This window comes from Harmonia axyridis, chromosome 6, assembly GCF_914767665.1.
Source record: "Harmonia axyridis chromosome 6, icHarAxyr1.1, whole genome shotgun sequence".
Lineage (NCBI taxonomy): Eukaryota > Metazoa > Arthropoda > Insecta > Coleoptera > Coccinellidae > Harmonia > Harmonia axyridis.
The window spans coordinates 36,889,697-36,905,127 of record NC_059506.1 but is presented as its reverse complement, the minus strand read 5'-3'; the positions used below and the strand labels follow the sequence as shown (position 1 = coordinate 36,905,127).

Sequence of the window (15,431 nt, the reverse complement as noted above, 5' to 3'; positions counted from 1 at the left end):
ATAATAATTCTTAAATGCTATTGTTTTTTAGTGGAGTAGATCTCTATACGCTTAGATTAGAACTAACAATCTTAAATTCATAAAACAACTTGATTTTATGTCTGTCTGTTGATCTGTGAGTCCACAAATACTTCACTTTCTGGAATCTTCAGATTAAATATTGGTTTTGTGAACGATAGTCGGTGTAAGAATTTCCTTAATCTCAGACCGTCCCTGTAGCAGCACGTGACGGTGACAAACACCTTGACAGAAGTCGTGTTTTCGTACATTTCTATAATTACACATCTTCATATGTTGCGCCGATCTGTTTTTGAACCATAAAATGAGATCCAATGTTTCAGTCGAGGCAAAGCCGACAAGGCAACAATAGTTGCACGAGAAGTGTTCTGAGTTGATAAACAACGCGTTGTGTCATCGTAATTCACTTCAATTCTGATCGTCATGAACGACTCTTTGTCTAGAAAAAAGACTCCGGGGTCTTACTCCTCGAGTTTGAAGACTGTCTTAGATTATCTGATAGTCCTCATCCGTTTGGTTTTTAATGTGTACGACTACATGATCCACAACTTCTTTTGGTTGATGTACCGGTATTCTTCGCAGAAATCGCCCCCATTCCTAGATCTCCTTCTTCTGGATTCTGTCACTCAATTAGCTTACAAGATCAGGACAAGAAAGGTATGTACTTGGTGCGAAATGGTGGAGGAACCTTATACCTTCACCATTTTTAACTAACAATGTGAGAACTATTGGGTCCTTGATGTTTTACAGTCACTTAATTCCAAGAATTAATCGACTGTCGGCTACTTCAACTGTTTTTATGAACGAATTCGATCTAATTGAATAACAGTGATCGTCCTTGAACATCGATTCATTAAAAAACCGGTAACTAAACAATATTTTCGAATGGACCATCAAAGAGATTCATTATATTATATTGGTTTTATTTGCATCAAGTTTCATAATGGAATAAGCTTTTTCATCCTACCCTATTCAATCAATTTTCATCAAAAAATTTCAGTGATTCAATAAAATGTTATGACATTCTCTATGTAATCGCTGATTTATTCAAAAAAGTGGAAAATATAAATACCTACAATAAATATTTTACTTTCATTATCTTTCCAAAGATAAGTGTTATCAATTCTAGCACAAAATCCGATGTACTACTGATGTTTCCTAACAATTTGGTTTGAATTGAATTAGGATGAAGTATAAATTGGTGTATGCGCTAAGCTTGAATATTAATCTTTTCAGCTTCTCATTTTTTACGATTCAACGATGTCAATCTTCTTTATTTTGTGGTCAAATTAAATGACAAAGAACAACCTTTTGGTTTAATTCATTCAATTAACCAATATTGTAAGGATATCTTTTCTATTCATTCAGTTTATTCACCCATAATGTATTCCATTGTTTCATATCAAAATTGATTAAACTACCATTATAATATATACAGGTGACTTTTTATCAATTTAGCGTAAACCAATTTTACTGGAAGAAGGACTAATTGAGAAAACCTTGGCCTTGAGGTCGAATATCTAACAAATTGTAAACTCTATCGATTCCACATTTAATTCTGAATCAATAATTGTCTTGATCAAATGAATTGTACGTGCTTAAAAACATCATAAATGACACATTGACCTTGATTATTGAATTGAGTTGTTGAGGATACCTGCTTAGACTCTTCATAACTAAATTAGATAGACAACTCTTTGCAGGAGATAAATTAATGAAATTATTTAGGCGTTGATTCGAAATTTAACAGAAAGAGTTCTACTATAATGACTCCTATTTAAGGGATTTTTTGAATCTTTTCCAAATAAAAGCTCTTTCTAACACTATTGTCCATCAATTAAATAATTCATATTAGGATATTTTCTAATAAAAATGCTTGAAGTTGAAGATCAATATCGTTAATTAGGAACTTTCAAATTACCGATCCTCTATGGTCGCAGAGGGGTACGTTCCGAAAATCTCTATGGTCGCCTCTTCTTATTTGCAGGTGAAATGTGTGGACGTCTTAGAATCGTTCATATCCCGAATAAAAGTCATCAACCCAACCCTGAATTGTGTGGTTGCAGACAGGTTCGAGAAAGCAAGACAAGAAGCAAGGGGTGTGGATAAGCTTTTGGAATCTGGGGAAGTATCTGAGCAAACGCTTGCCAAAGACAAACCCTTACTAGGCGTACCCTTCACCACCAAAGACGGTATAGCAGTAGAGGGGATGATCTACTCTGCAGGATTGGTAGTTAGGAAGAACACCATAGCGGAAAAAGATGCCATAGCTGTCAGGAACTTGAGGAACGCTGGAGCCATTCCCATAGCACTGACGAACGTTTCAGAACTCTGCATGTGGTGAGTTACCTGGAATTTTATGCTTATACCACTGTTATAATGGACATTGAATTCAGTGTGGTAGATATTACGAAAAGTTCATTTGGACTACTGTAGTCCAAACGTCTCCTTAGGTGAGAACTACAGATATTCGACCTACTTCTATGGTTTTGCAGGTGGGAAAGCGACAACAACGTCCATGGCCGTTCGAATAACCCTTACCACACTGCAAGGACTGTGGGAGGTTCTTCTGGAGGCGAAGGATGCATCCAAGCAGCGGCGGGTTCCGCTTTTGGGTTAGGTTCCGATATTGGGGGTTCCATTCGTATACCGTCGTTGTTCAATGGCGTGTTTGGCCATAAACCTTCACCTTCAATAGTATCGAACGAAGGACAATTTCCTTCTCCTACTTGTGAAGAGCTTCAAACTTTCTTAGGGTTGGGACCCATGTGCAGACATGCAGACGACCTAATGCCCTTGCTGAAGATACTTGCTGGCGATAAGGCATCTGAACTGAAATTGCACAAACCGGTTAACATCAAAGACCTCAACATTTTCTATCAAGAAGACGATCAAGGCTCGCTCTATGTCTCTCCTGTCAACAAAGAAATAAGAGCACTTTTCAGTGAGTGAAACGTTTCTATGACTTGAATCGACCATCGATTATGAATCATAGAATTGTAAAGGGTGTGTTCCGAATGCTAATTTTGTTATTCTTGTTTTGTAGGAAGAGTTTCTACGTACTTGGAAAAGGCGTACATGAGTAAAATTAAAAAATTGGAAATTAAAGATTTTAAGAGGAGTGCCGAGATATGGCTGGCTTGTATGAAAACTGCGAATGGGCCTTCTTTTCAACAGCAGCTGACCAATATGGAGGGCGACCTGAATATGCCGTTAGAATTGTTGAAATGGTGCTTGAGATGTTCCAATCACACTTTCATAGCATTGTGCACGGCAATCGCTGAAAATACTGGGGTTGAACATGGAGGTGAAGCACACACTAAACTTATCGGCTTCAGGGACAAACTCAAGGAAGAGTTAATAGAAATTTTGGGTGAGCTTTTAATGTTGTTATCGAAGAAATAAAAAGTTATCAGGAGTGTTGTACTATTTGTCAGCTTTTCCTGTGTTTCTGAACAATTATAGCCTTGTTTATTATAGTCCAGTGTAGCAGACTACCATAGAGTGTAATTTTCAGGCGAAAATGGCGTTTTGATCTACCCCACGCACCCCACAGTAGCTCCTTTCCACAATGAGCCAATCTTCAAACCCTTGAACTTTTCTTACACCAGCATCATCAATGTTTTGGGCCTACCAGCAACTCATATTCCCATGGGACTGAATTCTGAGGGAATCCCCATGGGTCTGCAAGTTATAGCGGCGCCAAATAATGATAGGTTATGTTTGGCGATGGCCATAGAATTCGAGAAGGCTTTTGGTGGCTGGGTTCCTATAGCAGTCGATTGATTGCGCTTTTGAAAAATTGCTACTAGAATAAAATTCCTAAGTCACTGTGATAAGCACTAAAACTCAGTATTCTGCATTTCTTATATTATCTGGGTTTTCATGTAATGCATTTGTGAAAGAATTTCTGTCATTGTGATTTTATTTTTATCGAACGCATTGAAGCAATTATAAAACCACAACCTGGAGAATACTATAATCATTATGTATTCAATAAAACTGTGCTATTTCAATATAAAATGAATATTCTGATGAATTAATTTTATCTTGTTATAAAATTTAGTAGAGTTTTATTCAATGATTTTTATAACTTAAGAATATATTAGCTACCATAATAAATCTTTATACAATGTATTATTGTTCTGAATATATTATATAGCAATTTTATATATGAATTTACACATGCAAACTTTCAATGGGTTAAATTACATTTTTTTACAACAAATTCATTTTGATTTCACAACTTTATTTTTATACAGAGTGTCTTATATTCTTTTATAGCCAAATTAAATGTTTTCAAGAATTGATTCCTAGTCTCATTCCATATAGAAGGGTAAAAAAAAGACAATAACTATTTTGCTTCATTTTTATTGCACTTTTTCCTATGTTTGACTAAAACTGAGAGTTTTTCACAATTTAAATTACAAAAAGGGCAAGTATAACCAGTGTGTTTTTTCAAATGTAAGAACAGGTTAGTTTTATACTTATAAGATTTTTTACAAATATCACAGGTGTATGAAACATCAGACTTATGACTAAGTTTGTGGCTTTTTAGCTGACTCTTTGTTTTAAAATATTTTTCACAACTTGCACATTTCAAATTTCTAGTCTCTTGGTGTGTGCTCTTATGCTCGAATAGATTACTTCGGTCAGAAAATGTTTTCTCACAACCAACAAAATTACATTTGAATGGTCTTTCTTTAGTGTGTGTTCTGAGATGTCTTTCTAGTTTGCTTGGCACCACAAAAGTTTTCAGACAAATTTTACATTGGTACTGATCAGAATGTATTTTTTTATGTACAGTTAATTCGCTTTTGATGGGAAATGTCTTTCCACATTTTGAACACACAAAAGGTCGGTTTTTAGTATGTATAGCTATATGAGAATTCAAAGAAATCCTTCTCATGAATATTCTATCACAGTGTGGGCATTTATGTTGTTTTTGCGGTTTAGCTTTAGTTGTAACAATTTCATTTGTTAAATTCAACCTATTTCTAACTGACTCTACAGACACCAAGTTTTCTGTGGGTTTACATTTCAATATATCCTCAGTTTGAACGCATTCATCCCTTGTATTGAAATTAACAACATCAATATTTTCATCAAAACATTTATCGAAATTTAGTTGATTTTCAGTCGAGAAATAATCGGTACAAGTTTTATTGATCAATTCATGAGGTGCGTTATCTTTATTAGTAAACCCATAATTCATGTCATTATCCGAATATAAATTGTTATGTAAACTTTCTACATTAGAAGAATGCCTCAAGACTGTACTATTGCACTCTGGATAATATGGTACATATCTTGTTTCTGTATTCATGTAATTTGTTATATTATCTTGTAAATTTGTTGTATATATGTTTGTATTTTCAACAATTTGTAGCACATCATCTTGCAAAGGTACATTAAGATTTTCTAGAGGCAATGAATCTATGGACTCGTTTGTATAATTTTCAATACCATTCTTCAAATTGACTATCACACTTCTCTGTTGGATATACAAGGGTACATTGGAGCTTTTTACTTCTGACCAGGAATTCCTACTCACAAGCAGAGAATCAAGTCTTTGATTCGCCTCTATACAGACGTCGACAAAATCTGAGAACTGTTCAACTTTTAGTAAACAATCGTTGCAGATTTGTTGAGGTTTGTAATCGTCTTTGAATATCTAGAAACAACTTAATGCTTAAACGAAAAATTTGGTATTGTATACTTACAGAAATATTCAGACATTTCTTGATTTTATATTCAATTGTTACATTTCCCACTAGCTTGAAAACCGAATGTTGGACTGAGCTAATAATTCCACAAAGTCTACATAAGTTTTCAGGCCAAATCATTGGTGAATTTTGCTTTATTTTGATGTTTAACAACTCAAGTTGTTTACATTCTCAAAATATAACCTCACACATTGAAACGTCAACCACAATGTATAAAATTTTTTTAATAAATATTGAATAAGAGTTATTTCAATTTCCACCATTCAAACAATAGTAAAAATTAGAATAACTTGTAATATCAATTAAACGTATATCAACCGAGTATTGCCAAGTTAATCAAATAAAAGTTTTAATAGTTTCGTTTCCTTACATTGGCGACATTGATAATAATCATCAAAGTCACAGAATGCTTTCTAAACCACAGTTTAGTTATTCAAATTAATTCATCAAGTATTAGCTGCACTATTTATTGTGGAGAAAGCAATGGGGATTAAAATTATTTCCTGAATTTAATGAGATGCTGTAAGAAATTCGATGGATATTTATCTGTGAATCTAGTTGTATTAGCAAGAAGCTGTGAAAACTTATAGTGATTCAAAAACTCATGGGCTAAAACAGAATTATTGAAATCTGGATTTTTACATTCGTTATATATTTCTTCTGCCCTCTGTCTGAAACTTTTACCATCTATATTTTGCACCTGGGTATACCACTGAAGTACGACAGCTTCGGCAGCAAGAATGGGCTCGAAATCCAAGAAATACACTAAGGAGGGATCGAAGCTCTCTTCGAAATCTGAAAAAACCTTTTTCAAGTGAACTTAGAGATGCCAAAAACAAAACTCTCACCGATTGAGATATTCGAAAACGTCTCTTCTGGTTTATCGCCGCAGTAGCACCTCATATCGCAGAGGCACTGGTCGCCACAAGTCTCTCCTTCAATACTCAGTATTTCCATGGAGTTTGGAGTCTCAGGAGCATCTGTTATGATGACGCTGTCACATTGATGAACGGTTTCGTCCGCTATTTCTCCTAGAAAGTCCCTAGCCATCTTCTTATCATCTCTGATCTCCTCATCTCGTGCTTGTACCTTCTTTTCATGTGCCTCCCTTCGTAGTATTTGATATTGTACGTATTTCTTACCTACGATAAATCAAAATCACTTCTCATCGATTTTATTAGACCTAGAGACGACTCCTGTGGAACTCCAGTACCTATATTGGCGTCCCAACAAACCGGACGGTCCAGAATGATGCCCAGGAGCTTAGCGAAACCCACAGCTCCAATGTGGTCCTTGCAGAAGTCCACCAACATAGCGGAGTAGTTCACGGTGTGCTCATTCACCCTGTAGAGGTCACAGACGAGCTCCTTCATCAGTAGCAGCCTCATCATGTCGGACTCGTCCTTCTTGCAGAAACACTCCTCGAACCAGAACCTGAAGGCGTTGAAGTCTTGTACAGAAATGTTCTCTGTATTACCCTTATCTTTCTTTTGGAACTCCCTCTTGAGCTCTAACAGCTGTTCCGAAGATGGCATTGCAATCATCAGGTTGTAAATGATGAAGTCTTTCCAGTGGATACACTCAGATTTGGAGAACAGCTCGTTTACAACCTTCTCCAGCTCTATGGTGGTGAGCATGCGCCACATCTCTGGAGCTAGAGGTTCCTTACCATCTTCCACATCGTGCACTAGCATGTCTTGCAGCAAGAACGTGAACTGCCTCTCTGTTATTAACATTAATGATGTATGAAACCCAGAATATTTTGATATACTGAATGACTAAGAGGTTGCTAGAAGGTTCAGGGTAAATGTAAGGAAATACTATATACACCTGGAATTGTCCCTGAGGGTGCCAAGTCCTGCAACACCCTATGCAAGTTCTTCAGTTGCTCGATCGTGAAAACTGACTCCCTCTTCCACTCCTTGACCGGCAGCGGTGGTGGGGGTAAGTCATCGGGAAACAGAAGGATCTCTGGATGAACAAAGAACTGATCCCTGTCGATCAACAGTTCTATCTGGATTGGAGTCTCATTTTCTACCGCGTTCGCTATGACGTCGCACAGCTGCTCTATGCTCGACTGCTCGTTGTTGTACCGGATACGGATGTGACCATAGATCTCGTTCATCATGTCCTTCACCTTGCTCGACATCTCTCTGAAGCAGTGTTCGCTGTCGCATTTCAGTAGTCTCAGCCTGAAGGTCACCTTGAAATTGACCCCAGTCGAATGTCATTATGTCATAGAAAATTCTTAAGTTGATACCCTTTCGGATTCGGCTTCTATGGCTGTTTTCCATTCCTCGACTAGTTTGTCCATATTATCTCTCACTATATCCGACATTTGGATCGAAGGTGCTCCTTTACCCTTCTGTTTCTCTGGTTTGGGCTTTCCCAGCGCAAACTTACCTTGTGTGTTGCCTACAATCTTAAAATAGAGGTTACGTTAATCTTGAAGAGGGAAGTGAGTAACCATAGAATATACCTTATGAGCTGAACTCTTGGTCTTTTCAATGAACTCCAGGCTTTTTGTCACTTTGGCCAACATTTTTTCGTTGAAGTATCGGGTGTCAAAAGCGTCTTCCCACATGGAGAAAGACTCGTAATTTTGAACGCTATCCGATTCCAAGGATCTGATCAGTTCCTTAGCAAATGGAGTTTCTTCGGGTGGCATATTTGTTATTCCACATACATAATAATCTGTCAGTAGTTGAATAGTATCTGAAATGAAGCATTTCGAATCAACCAACTTCGCCAAAAGAATTCCCAATCAAACTCACCGACAAACCTATCTAGTTCCAGCTGCATGCCGCAGAGGTAAATCTGCATGAGCTCGTGGAGTTCCTTCCTTAACCAGTGCATCTCTATGATTTTCTCCCTTTCCCCAAAAGACTCCATGATGTTCCTCTCGCTGGTGGCCTGCAGGGCTTTCCTCAACTCATCAGCCCTACAGTGCAGCTCAGCTTTAACCTCATCGTCTGATCTAAGACACTCAGAGATCTCGTTGAAGGTCATCTGGAACTCGTGAAGTATCTCCTGTCGATCATCAGGCCTTTGAAGGAACTCCATAAGGTGGCTTTTGGTGTGGGAGATGTAAGGTTGGATGTTGTTGAGCACCAGCCTTCGCATGAAGAGGACCTAGAAGATATATAACTATACTAAGCCTCCAGGTTTTCAGAGAACTTGTTAAGCTGAGCTGACGAACCTGCTTGAAGTCTTCTATGTAGAGGTTCTCCATATTCTCGCACATCTTAGCCAGGATTAGCTGTAGCTCTTCGGACATGGGGATTTCCAGGTACTTCCACTTTTCCTCGCCCGGTAAGATATCCAGATCTTCCTCTTCGATGATGATCTCAAAGATATCTTCCAAAGGCGGCACCTGAACACTCTTGTGCTCCCACGTCATCGCTAATAAAGCTTCCGAAGACTTACCCTGCTTAGAAGGCTTTCCTAAAACGTACCACTAAGAAGAAAGTTGGTATTAAATTTGATCGTTTTCACCTTTCTTTTCTTTCGTTGTGGTGTCTTCATCAGTCTCCTTCTGCAAGTAGAGTTTCTTTTTGTCCTTCTCCTTGATGCTAATCTCCTTAGAAGACTTTGGGTACCTTATGCCAACATCATCTTCAACTTCTTCTTCTCCGAGTAGCACCGATCTACCAAAAAGCTCAACCGATGATTTTCTAGGCAAGCTGTAGTCTCCGATGACCAATCTGGCCAAGTACTTGACAGTGTTGTAGTCAAAGGATTCGTAAAACATGAAGTAAGCACAACCTTGTTCCGCGTAGAACTTCTCCAAAGCGTCTGCAGACTCGTCGATGTACTTGGTGATTGGAGGAAGGTTACTTTCAGCTTCTTCTACACTGTCCAGCTTAGTTTTGATAATCTTTATGTAGGCGGTTAGTACAGTGTCGTACGCGTCATCGTCTCTGAGTTTTGGAGGTCGAGCAAATAACTTGGAATACCTGGAAATCGACTTGAGGAATACTCCAATGGTTTGTTTATATCTAGATACCTTTTGGGATCTCTTTCCTTTCTCATCAACCCTTCCAGAGGCTTTTCTTCCAGATCTGAGAGGTCCATTATGCTTTTGATGGCACTCGAGTCCTTGCACAGTGGCGTGGAGGATATGTTTTCCTCCAAAGTTACTGCCTGATTGTAGCTTGTAGGGTAGTTGATCAAAGCCCAGCCCTTCTTGTCGGAAACCGAATAAAGATACTCCACTATCATGGCGGCCACGAGATAATCTGTTGGGTCGATTCATTAGTTATGAAGAATATCCGCTAGAGGGTGATTCCCTCATAACCTATACCTGTCAAGGGTTCACCCAAGTTCATAGAGTTTTGAGCTATTTCTCCTAGCGTAGCGGCATGAGACATTTTCACCTCTTCGCATGGGTATATTTGAGGAGTTTGATGTTTTTTGTTCATTACAGGTGGTACTACTATTTGTGTACTTTGGTTAACTGACAGGCCACTCTTAGATTTATCCACATCTTTCGACAATTTGCCTTTTTTTCCTTTCGCCAACTTCACCGCGCTAGTTTTCATCTTATCTTCCATTTCCTCCACGTCTATCTGAAACATCATATGACATTTGACGGCAATGCTTCAAGAGAAGAAGAAGAAGGAAGACTAACGGATTGCAAATCCTCATTTTCTTCGGGCTTTTGCTCCTGAGCAAACCTATCCAAACAGTAATTCACTGCGTCCAAGACCTCGAAGACCTCAATGTCCTTATAGCTCAGCAAACTTTGGAGTTTTCCTGGTATGGTAGTATCCGTCAAGCCATTAATGCACACAGAATATTCGAACTTGAAGTCCGGTTTTGGCATGAGCGGTGTGCTGGGGTACTTTGCCAACAGCAGTCTGTGCACGATGTAACCAATGATATTCATACCTGTCGAAGATATATGAAATCATACGGGATATGCCATTACACATTACACTAGAGTAAGAGTAATGAGACTATTTTCTGTGATTGGGCAAATTCTATGGTTCGATTCTTCCATAGAATTTTAAACCAGGAATATCAGACCTAACAATAATTGACAAAAGACTAAACTAGGCTAAAGTTTACCTCTCTCGATCAGCTTGAAATTGAATTTGATCTCTCCAAGGTTTGTTGGTTCCCATGGCCATTCGCTCTTGTGGTACTTCTCGAAGTCCTTGGAGTCTATGATCTCCTGCCTGGTAATTTCCTCAATGAAAGCAGGCTCCTCTTCTTCGGGCAGGTCTGAGAGGTCCTGGAAAATGTTATACAATATATTCCAGAAGTTCCTGCTAGATCAAAACTAGTTTCGCTTAACAGACTATACAGTTAGGTAGTTGCTTGTGATTACCTGCACAATATCTTCGGTTGGCACCACTTTCGGCAGTATGGAACCACCTTTGATGAACAAACTAACCCAATCGTCGTATCTTCTTCTTGTGGGTTCGTCTTTGTTGTCCTCCTTGAACTCAGCCACCCTAATAGCTAAGTTCACCAGATCCTCCGCTGTCTCTTTACATATCTTCTCTATCCTAGATTTCTTCAACCTCAACTTTTCTGCATACACCCTTCGATGCAATTCTTTAATCCTTTCTCTCTCGTACAAATAGTCGCAGACGCATTCGTCTGATAACCTCTGTTCCATGTAGATCTTCTGAAGAGTGTCCTCTTCGTTCTGCTTCATTATCTCTTCGTTCACGAAACTTCTGTTTTCCTTTATCACTTCCTGTTGATGCTTGACTTGAAACAACTTGTTGATCATCTGTTTCTCGTAGAAAGACTGTGCAGTTATCTTGTCGTCCACCAGTTCCTCAATTTCTTTCTCCTGGTGCTTCACCATCTCATTCCAAAACTCCTCGCACAGCTCAGTGTGCAAACGCATCTTCTGTATCTCCTTTTCCTTATTCTCAAACCTTCTAGTCTTCAGTTTCCTCACTGTTTGTTTCGCTTCCTCCAAGTTTGGCTCGTGTTTTTTCACATCTCTCGATTTTCTGCGCTGAGCGACAAGTTCGTCGTAGGTGAAGTCTTGACTGGCTTCCTCAGGGTAGTCTATGTGGTCCTTCTTAATTTCGTTCTTCGGGCAAACGCATTGGAGGTCGCAGGTACAGATTAGGGTCGGTGGTCTTTCGTTTCTTCTGGTGTTGAAGTATAAAAGGTACTCTCTTCTGGCTTCTTCGCATTGTTTGGTTAAGGAGTGCAGGATGTCTTTATGCCAACGGATGATGTCTCTATTTTCGATTAAAGGATAACAATGAGGATTGAGTTCTAGGGTCAGGTCGTCTAGTTTTGATTCCTTGACTTTTTTAACCTCGAATTTAGGGTGAGGCTGCTTGGATTTTTCTATAACTCGTTTCTGGGTTATCATGTGTAGTTTTGATTTATTCTGAAGGGCAAGATATAATTCGTAGAACAAATTGATGGCCACCCTCTCTTTGCCGTCTAGTAGGTCATCCAGTTCTACGTCTTTGAGCCTGATATCTAGCTTACCTAGCCAGATGAGAACGTAGTTCATGAAATTGCTCATGGCTACTTCTCTGTCTTCAGTTGGTTTAATGAGACAAAGTTCTTCTCTTGATATCACTTCAAAACCACACAACACTTGCCCTATTAGATAGCCATCTTTGACTCTTTTGCCAAAATCAATCTTTTTTAAATCTACAATGAGGCCTAGAGAGTCCATAAGCCATTCTTGAATTATTTTTAGCATTTTTGTTAATTCAAAGAAAATATATATGACAAGTGTGTCACAATGAAAGGTCGACAGAAAACATTAGACTGTTCCAAAAAACAGGAAAAGGTTAAGTAATGAAATACATAAATTTTCAGTAATATATTCTTTCATTTATTTACATCGGATACAACAATTTAAAAAAAATCTAAACAAATTTTGTGCGACATTTTTCAATATATTCACAGATTCATTCAATGATATGGAAAAATCATATCAAAAAGAAGATTTTTCATTACACTAAAATAAAATTAGTGGAATGCATAAAAAAAAAAAATAGGAAAAAGTTGTTTGTTTCTAAAAACAAAATTTAATTAAGATTAAATTACCAACACAGTAATTTACATTCATGCCTCTAAGGTTCTTAATTGTTCCATGAGAATACAATCCTTATTGTCTACTAATAAAACTGCTCATACTTGTGCAAATATCACAGACAACATCTATATGAATACTGCAATGAAAACTTAAATTTTAGGCCTTTGATCTTTAATTCATTTAATTATTGAACGTTATGGTCGAATATGGTTTTATTTGATAATCTTAAAATGCAGATATAAAAAATTGAGTAAGCTGCACCTTTTTGATAACTATATATATACTCAAAACTCTACAGCATTTGAATTCAATTTTGAAATTTGAGACCTACAATATAAAAGTTTCAATGTATCCATACATTTTAGCTACCCTCAAGATTTGAGAGGAAGTGCGCATCATTTAAGCAGGCTATTTCATGGTATAAATGCTAAGTAACTACGCAAGTTTTCAAAATACTAAAGAACTTAAGTATTTTGTGCTATCCACAAAGTTTGAATAATCTCGATTATTTGGCAGATTTGGATTTAAATTTTGGTACATCAACTTGGCACGTCTACTTTTACAAGAATCCAAGTGTAAAGTAATAAATCCTTACTTTTCACCACAGAGTATTTGAGAGTGTTCAGACCATCTTTATCATATTTTTGTTGGCCTAATTTGAGCACATCATATCTAAAATAAAAAGAAGACAAATTCATAAAGTGGAAATCATCATACAGCTCTGTGAGATACCATATTCTATGACTTTTATGGCGAGGATTCAGGAAGGGGACTTTCAGGGTTTTATGGATGTTATGTTGGAGATACTGCTGGATCATAGAATGCAAAGTTAAAAACCATTTCTTATGGCATCTGAAACCTAGGTTAGGTTAGGAATGGGCTTCAGATTATTAAGGCAATTCATTTAAACATATTGATTACTTTTAAAGTCGACTTACCTATTTGGGCTGGGCTTTTCTTTTCTATGAGACAGCATAATATACCTAGCTATAGTCGGTGGATACCTCGATATAAATAATTTGTGATGTCGTATTCTATTAGACATATCGTCATCTTCTCCACCCCATCCCCAAAAAGAGTTAGAAAAGCCATTAATCATTCTGAAATGTTTAGTGGAAATGGCAGAAACACCACCGAACATTTCTTTATAAGGTAACCTGAAACCATATTCATTCTAAATAAAAATGATTTGTTAAAAAAAATTGACTTGGACGTACTTATACTTGAAGCAATCAATTGCGACACTCATATGCCTCGGTTGGATAGGGCAAGTGTACAGATTCTTATCATTTTCTGGTAATAAATCGATGTCATGAAGTATGAAGCAGTCGAAATCTCTCCTCTTCAATGCCTCTATATAACCAACATTCATTAATAGTGCTCGGTTGAAGAGGCCATCTCCTTCTTGTTCAATGATAAATATCGTGTAGTCCAGCTGTTGTTTCTTCAAGAACGGGTGCATATGTTGAAGAAAAAGCAAAAGGTGCTCACCTCGACAACGGAAAGGTATCACAATAGCTACTTTTTTTATTACTTTACAAGATTCAGGGGCATAGTGGCCCCCTGGTTTTAGCCATGAAAAACGAGATTCAAGTTGTTCAATTGTAGGAACTGGAAACTTTTTAACAGGAATTGCTCCCACTATAAATCAATAAGATTTTTATATTAATACATCATCAATTTATACCAAGTGAATATAGCTTACCTAAATTTGGAGGATCATCAGGACATAATGGTAAATCAGTTGTATTAAGTACTTTAGTGCTGTTTGAAACTGAATCAGTTATAGATGAATCAAAAGATAATGTAAAATTGTTAAGGTTCTTTGCATAAAATCCAATGCTGCTAGCATTCACACTTGATATGTTCATCGTGCTATTTGTGAATTCAGTATTATTTGTATTAGTTTTGTTCTTGGAACCAGCTTTAAGATAAAGTTGACTATGATGATTTGGATTTTCTCTTTGAAGCCTAAAACAAAGGAAATCATATTAAATACTGAATAAGATCAAAATTTAGCTGTAATACTCACGTTGCTGATTTAAAAACATAATTCGTAGAATCAGATACTGATCCAAAGAGGTACTCAATAGCAATAAGTATCAGAATAAGTGAAAAAATCCCCTTGTATAGAGTACAACTCAGTAAGTACCCCTTCATAGTTAATGTTACTTCCTAATCAAAGGTAAATCCTTAGACATATTTATTTTGATTACGATGGATTGTTTAGATTAAATTTATTTGTATACCACCAAGGATATCTATAAGTATAACTACAGGAGAATTCATTTAATATCACATTTTTTCAATTCGAAACTATAGAAGAGAAGTTTGGCTATGCTAAAAATGAAACCATTTTGCATTTTCTACTCGTATATTAATATTTGAAAAAGTCTACTGCAAGTATCCCACTTATCCATTTAATATACTTGTTCCTTATAGGTATACTTAACATACACCTGAATTCATGTATTACTGATTTAATTTTTTTTGAAAATTTGGGTGATTTTTCTAGTTTATATGGTATTTTTCTTTAAAATTCACTTTAAAACTAGGGCGAGAAAGAAAAACCAATACAACCCAGCTGCAATACATGGATATCGCGGATCACAGATAAGATTGCAGATGTCACAATGACATATCACAGAGAATTGCATCAA

The 15,431-nt window shown here is 37.1% G+C and overlaps 4 protein-coding genes across 5 annotated transcripts; 1 reads left to right on the top strand and 3 right to left on the bottom strand.

Annotated features, from left to right (window-relative positions):
- The first annotated feature begins 276 nt into the window (after window positions 1-276).
- On the top strand, window positions 277-4,155 carry LOC123682924 (fatty-acid amide hydrolase 2). Its single transcript, XM_045621756.1, has 5 exons — window positions 277-675; window positions 2,006-2,358; window positions 2,514-2,962; window positions 3,065-3,391; window positions 3,536-4,155. Exons 1-5 carry the CDS (start codon window positions 442-444, stop codon window positions 3,802-3,804), a joined length of 1,632 nt encoding a protein of 543 aa, XP_045477712.1. The 5' UTR covers window positions 277-441; the 3' UTR covers window positions 3,805-4,155.
- A 202-nt stretch (window positions 4,156-4,357) lies between these two features.
- On the bottom strand, window positions 4,358-6,065 carry LOC123682925 (zinc finger protein 84-like). Its single transcript, XM_045621757.1, has 2 exons — window positions 5,742-6,065; window positions 4,358-5,692 (listed from the first exon to the last, which is right to left on the bottom strand). Exons 1-2 carry the CDS (start codon window positions 5,862-5,864, stop codon window positions 4,373-4,375), a joined length of 1,443 nt encoding a protein of 480 aa, XP_045477713.1. The 5' UTR covers window positions 5,865-6,065; the 3' UTR covers window positions 4,358-4,372.
- A 132-nt stretch (window positions 6,066-6,197) lies between these two features.
- On the bottom strand, window positions 6,198-12,474 carry LOC123682923 (sperm flagellar protein 2-like). The gene is made up of 14 exons (XM_045621755.1): window positions 11,077-12,474; window positions 10,815-10,980; window positions 10,375-10,634; window positions 10,048-10,312; window positions 9,751-9,982; window positions 9,240-9,700; window positions 8,944-9,188; window positions 8,519-8,876; window positions 8,224-8,459; window positions 8,005-8,166; window positions 7,575-7,947; window positions 6,958-7,467; window positions 6,593-6,886; window positions 6,198-6,539 (listed from the first exon to the last, which is right to left on the bottom strand). Exons 1-14 carry the CDS (start codon window positions 12,430-12,432, stop codon window positions 6,241-6,243), a joined length of 5,217 nt encoding a protein of 1,738 aa, XP_045477711.1. The 5' UTR covers window positions 12,433-12,474; the 3' UTR covers window positions 6,198-6,240.
- A 66-nt stretch (window positions 12,475-12,540) lies between these two features.
- On the bottom strand, window positions 12,541-15,400 carry LOC123682922 (beta-1,4-galactosyltransferase 4). 2 transcript variants are annotated; one of them, XM_045621753.1, is made up of 5 exons: window positions 14,804-15,399; window positions 14,477-14,742; window positions 13,989-14,412; window positions 13,710-13,928; window positions 12,541-13,443 (listed from the first exon to the last, which is right to left on the bottom strand). In XM_045621753.1, the coding sequence occupies exons 1-5, from the start codon at window positions 14,929-14,931 to the stop codon at window positions 13,311-13,313; spliced, it is 1,170 nt and encodes a 389-aa protein (XP_045477709.1). In that variant the 5' UTR covers window positions 14,932-15,399; the 3' UTR covers window positions 12,541-13,310. The 2 variants fall into 2 exon arrangements, with proteins under 2 accessions (XP_045477709.1, XP_045477710.1); XM_045621754.1 differs by lacking the exon at window positions 12,541-13,443 and adding an exon at window positions 13,494-13,630 and having other exon boundaries at window positions 14,804-15,400.
- Between the last annotated feature and the right edge of the window lie 31 nt (window positions 15,401-15,431).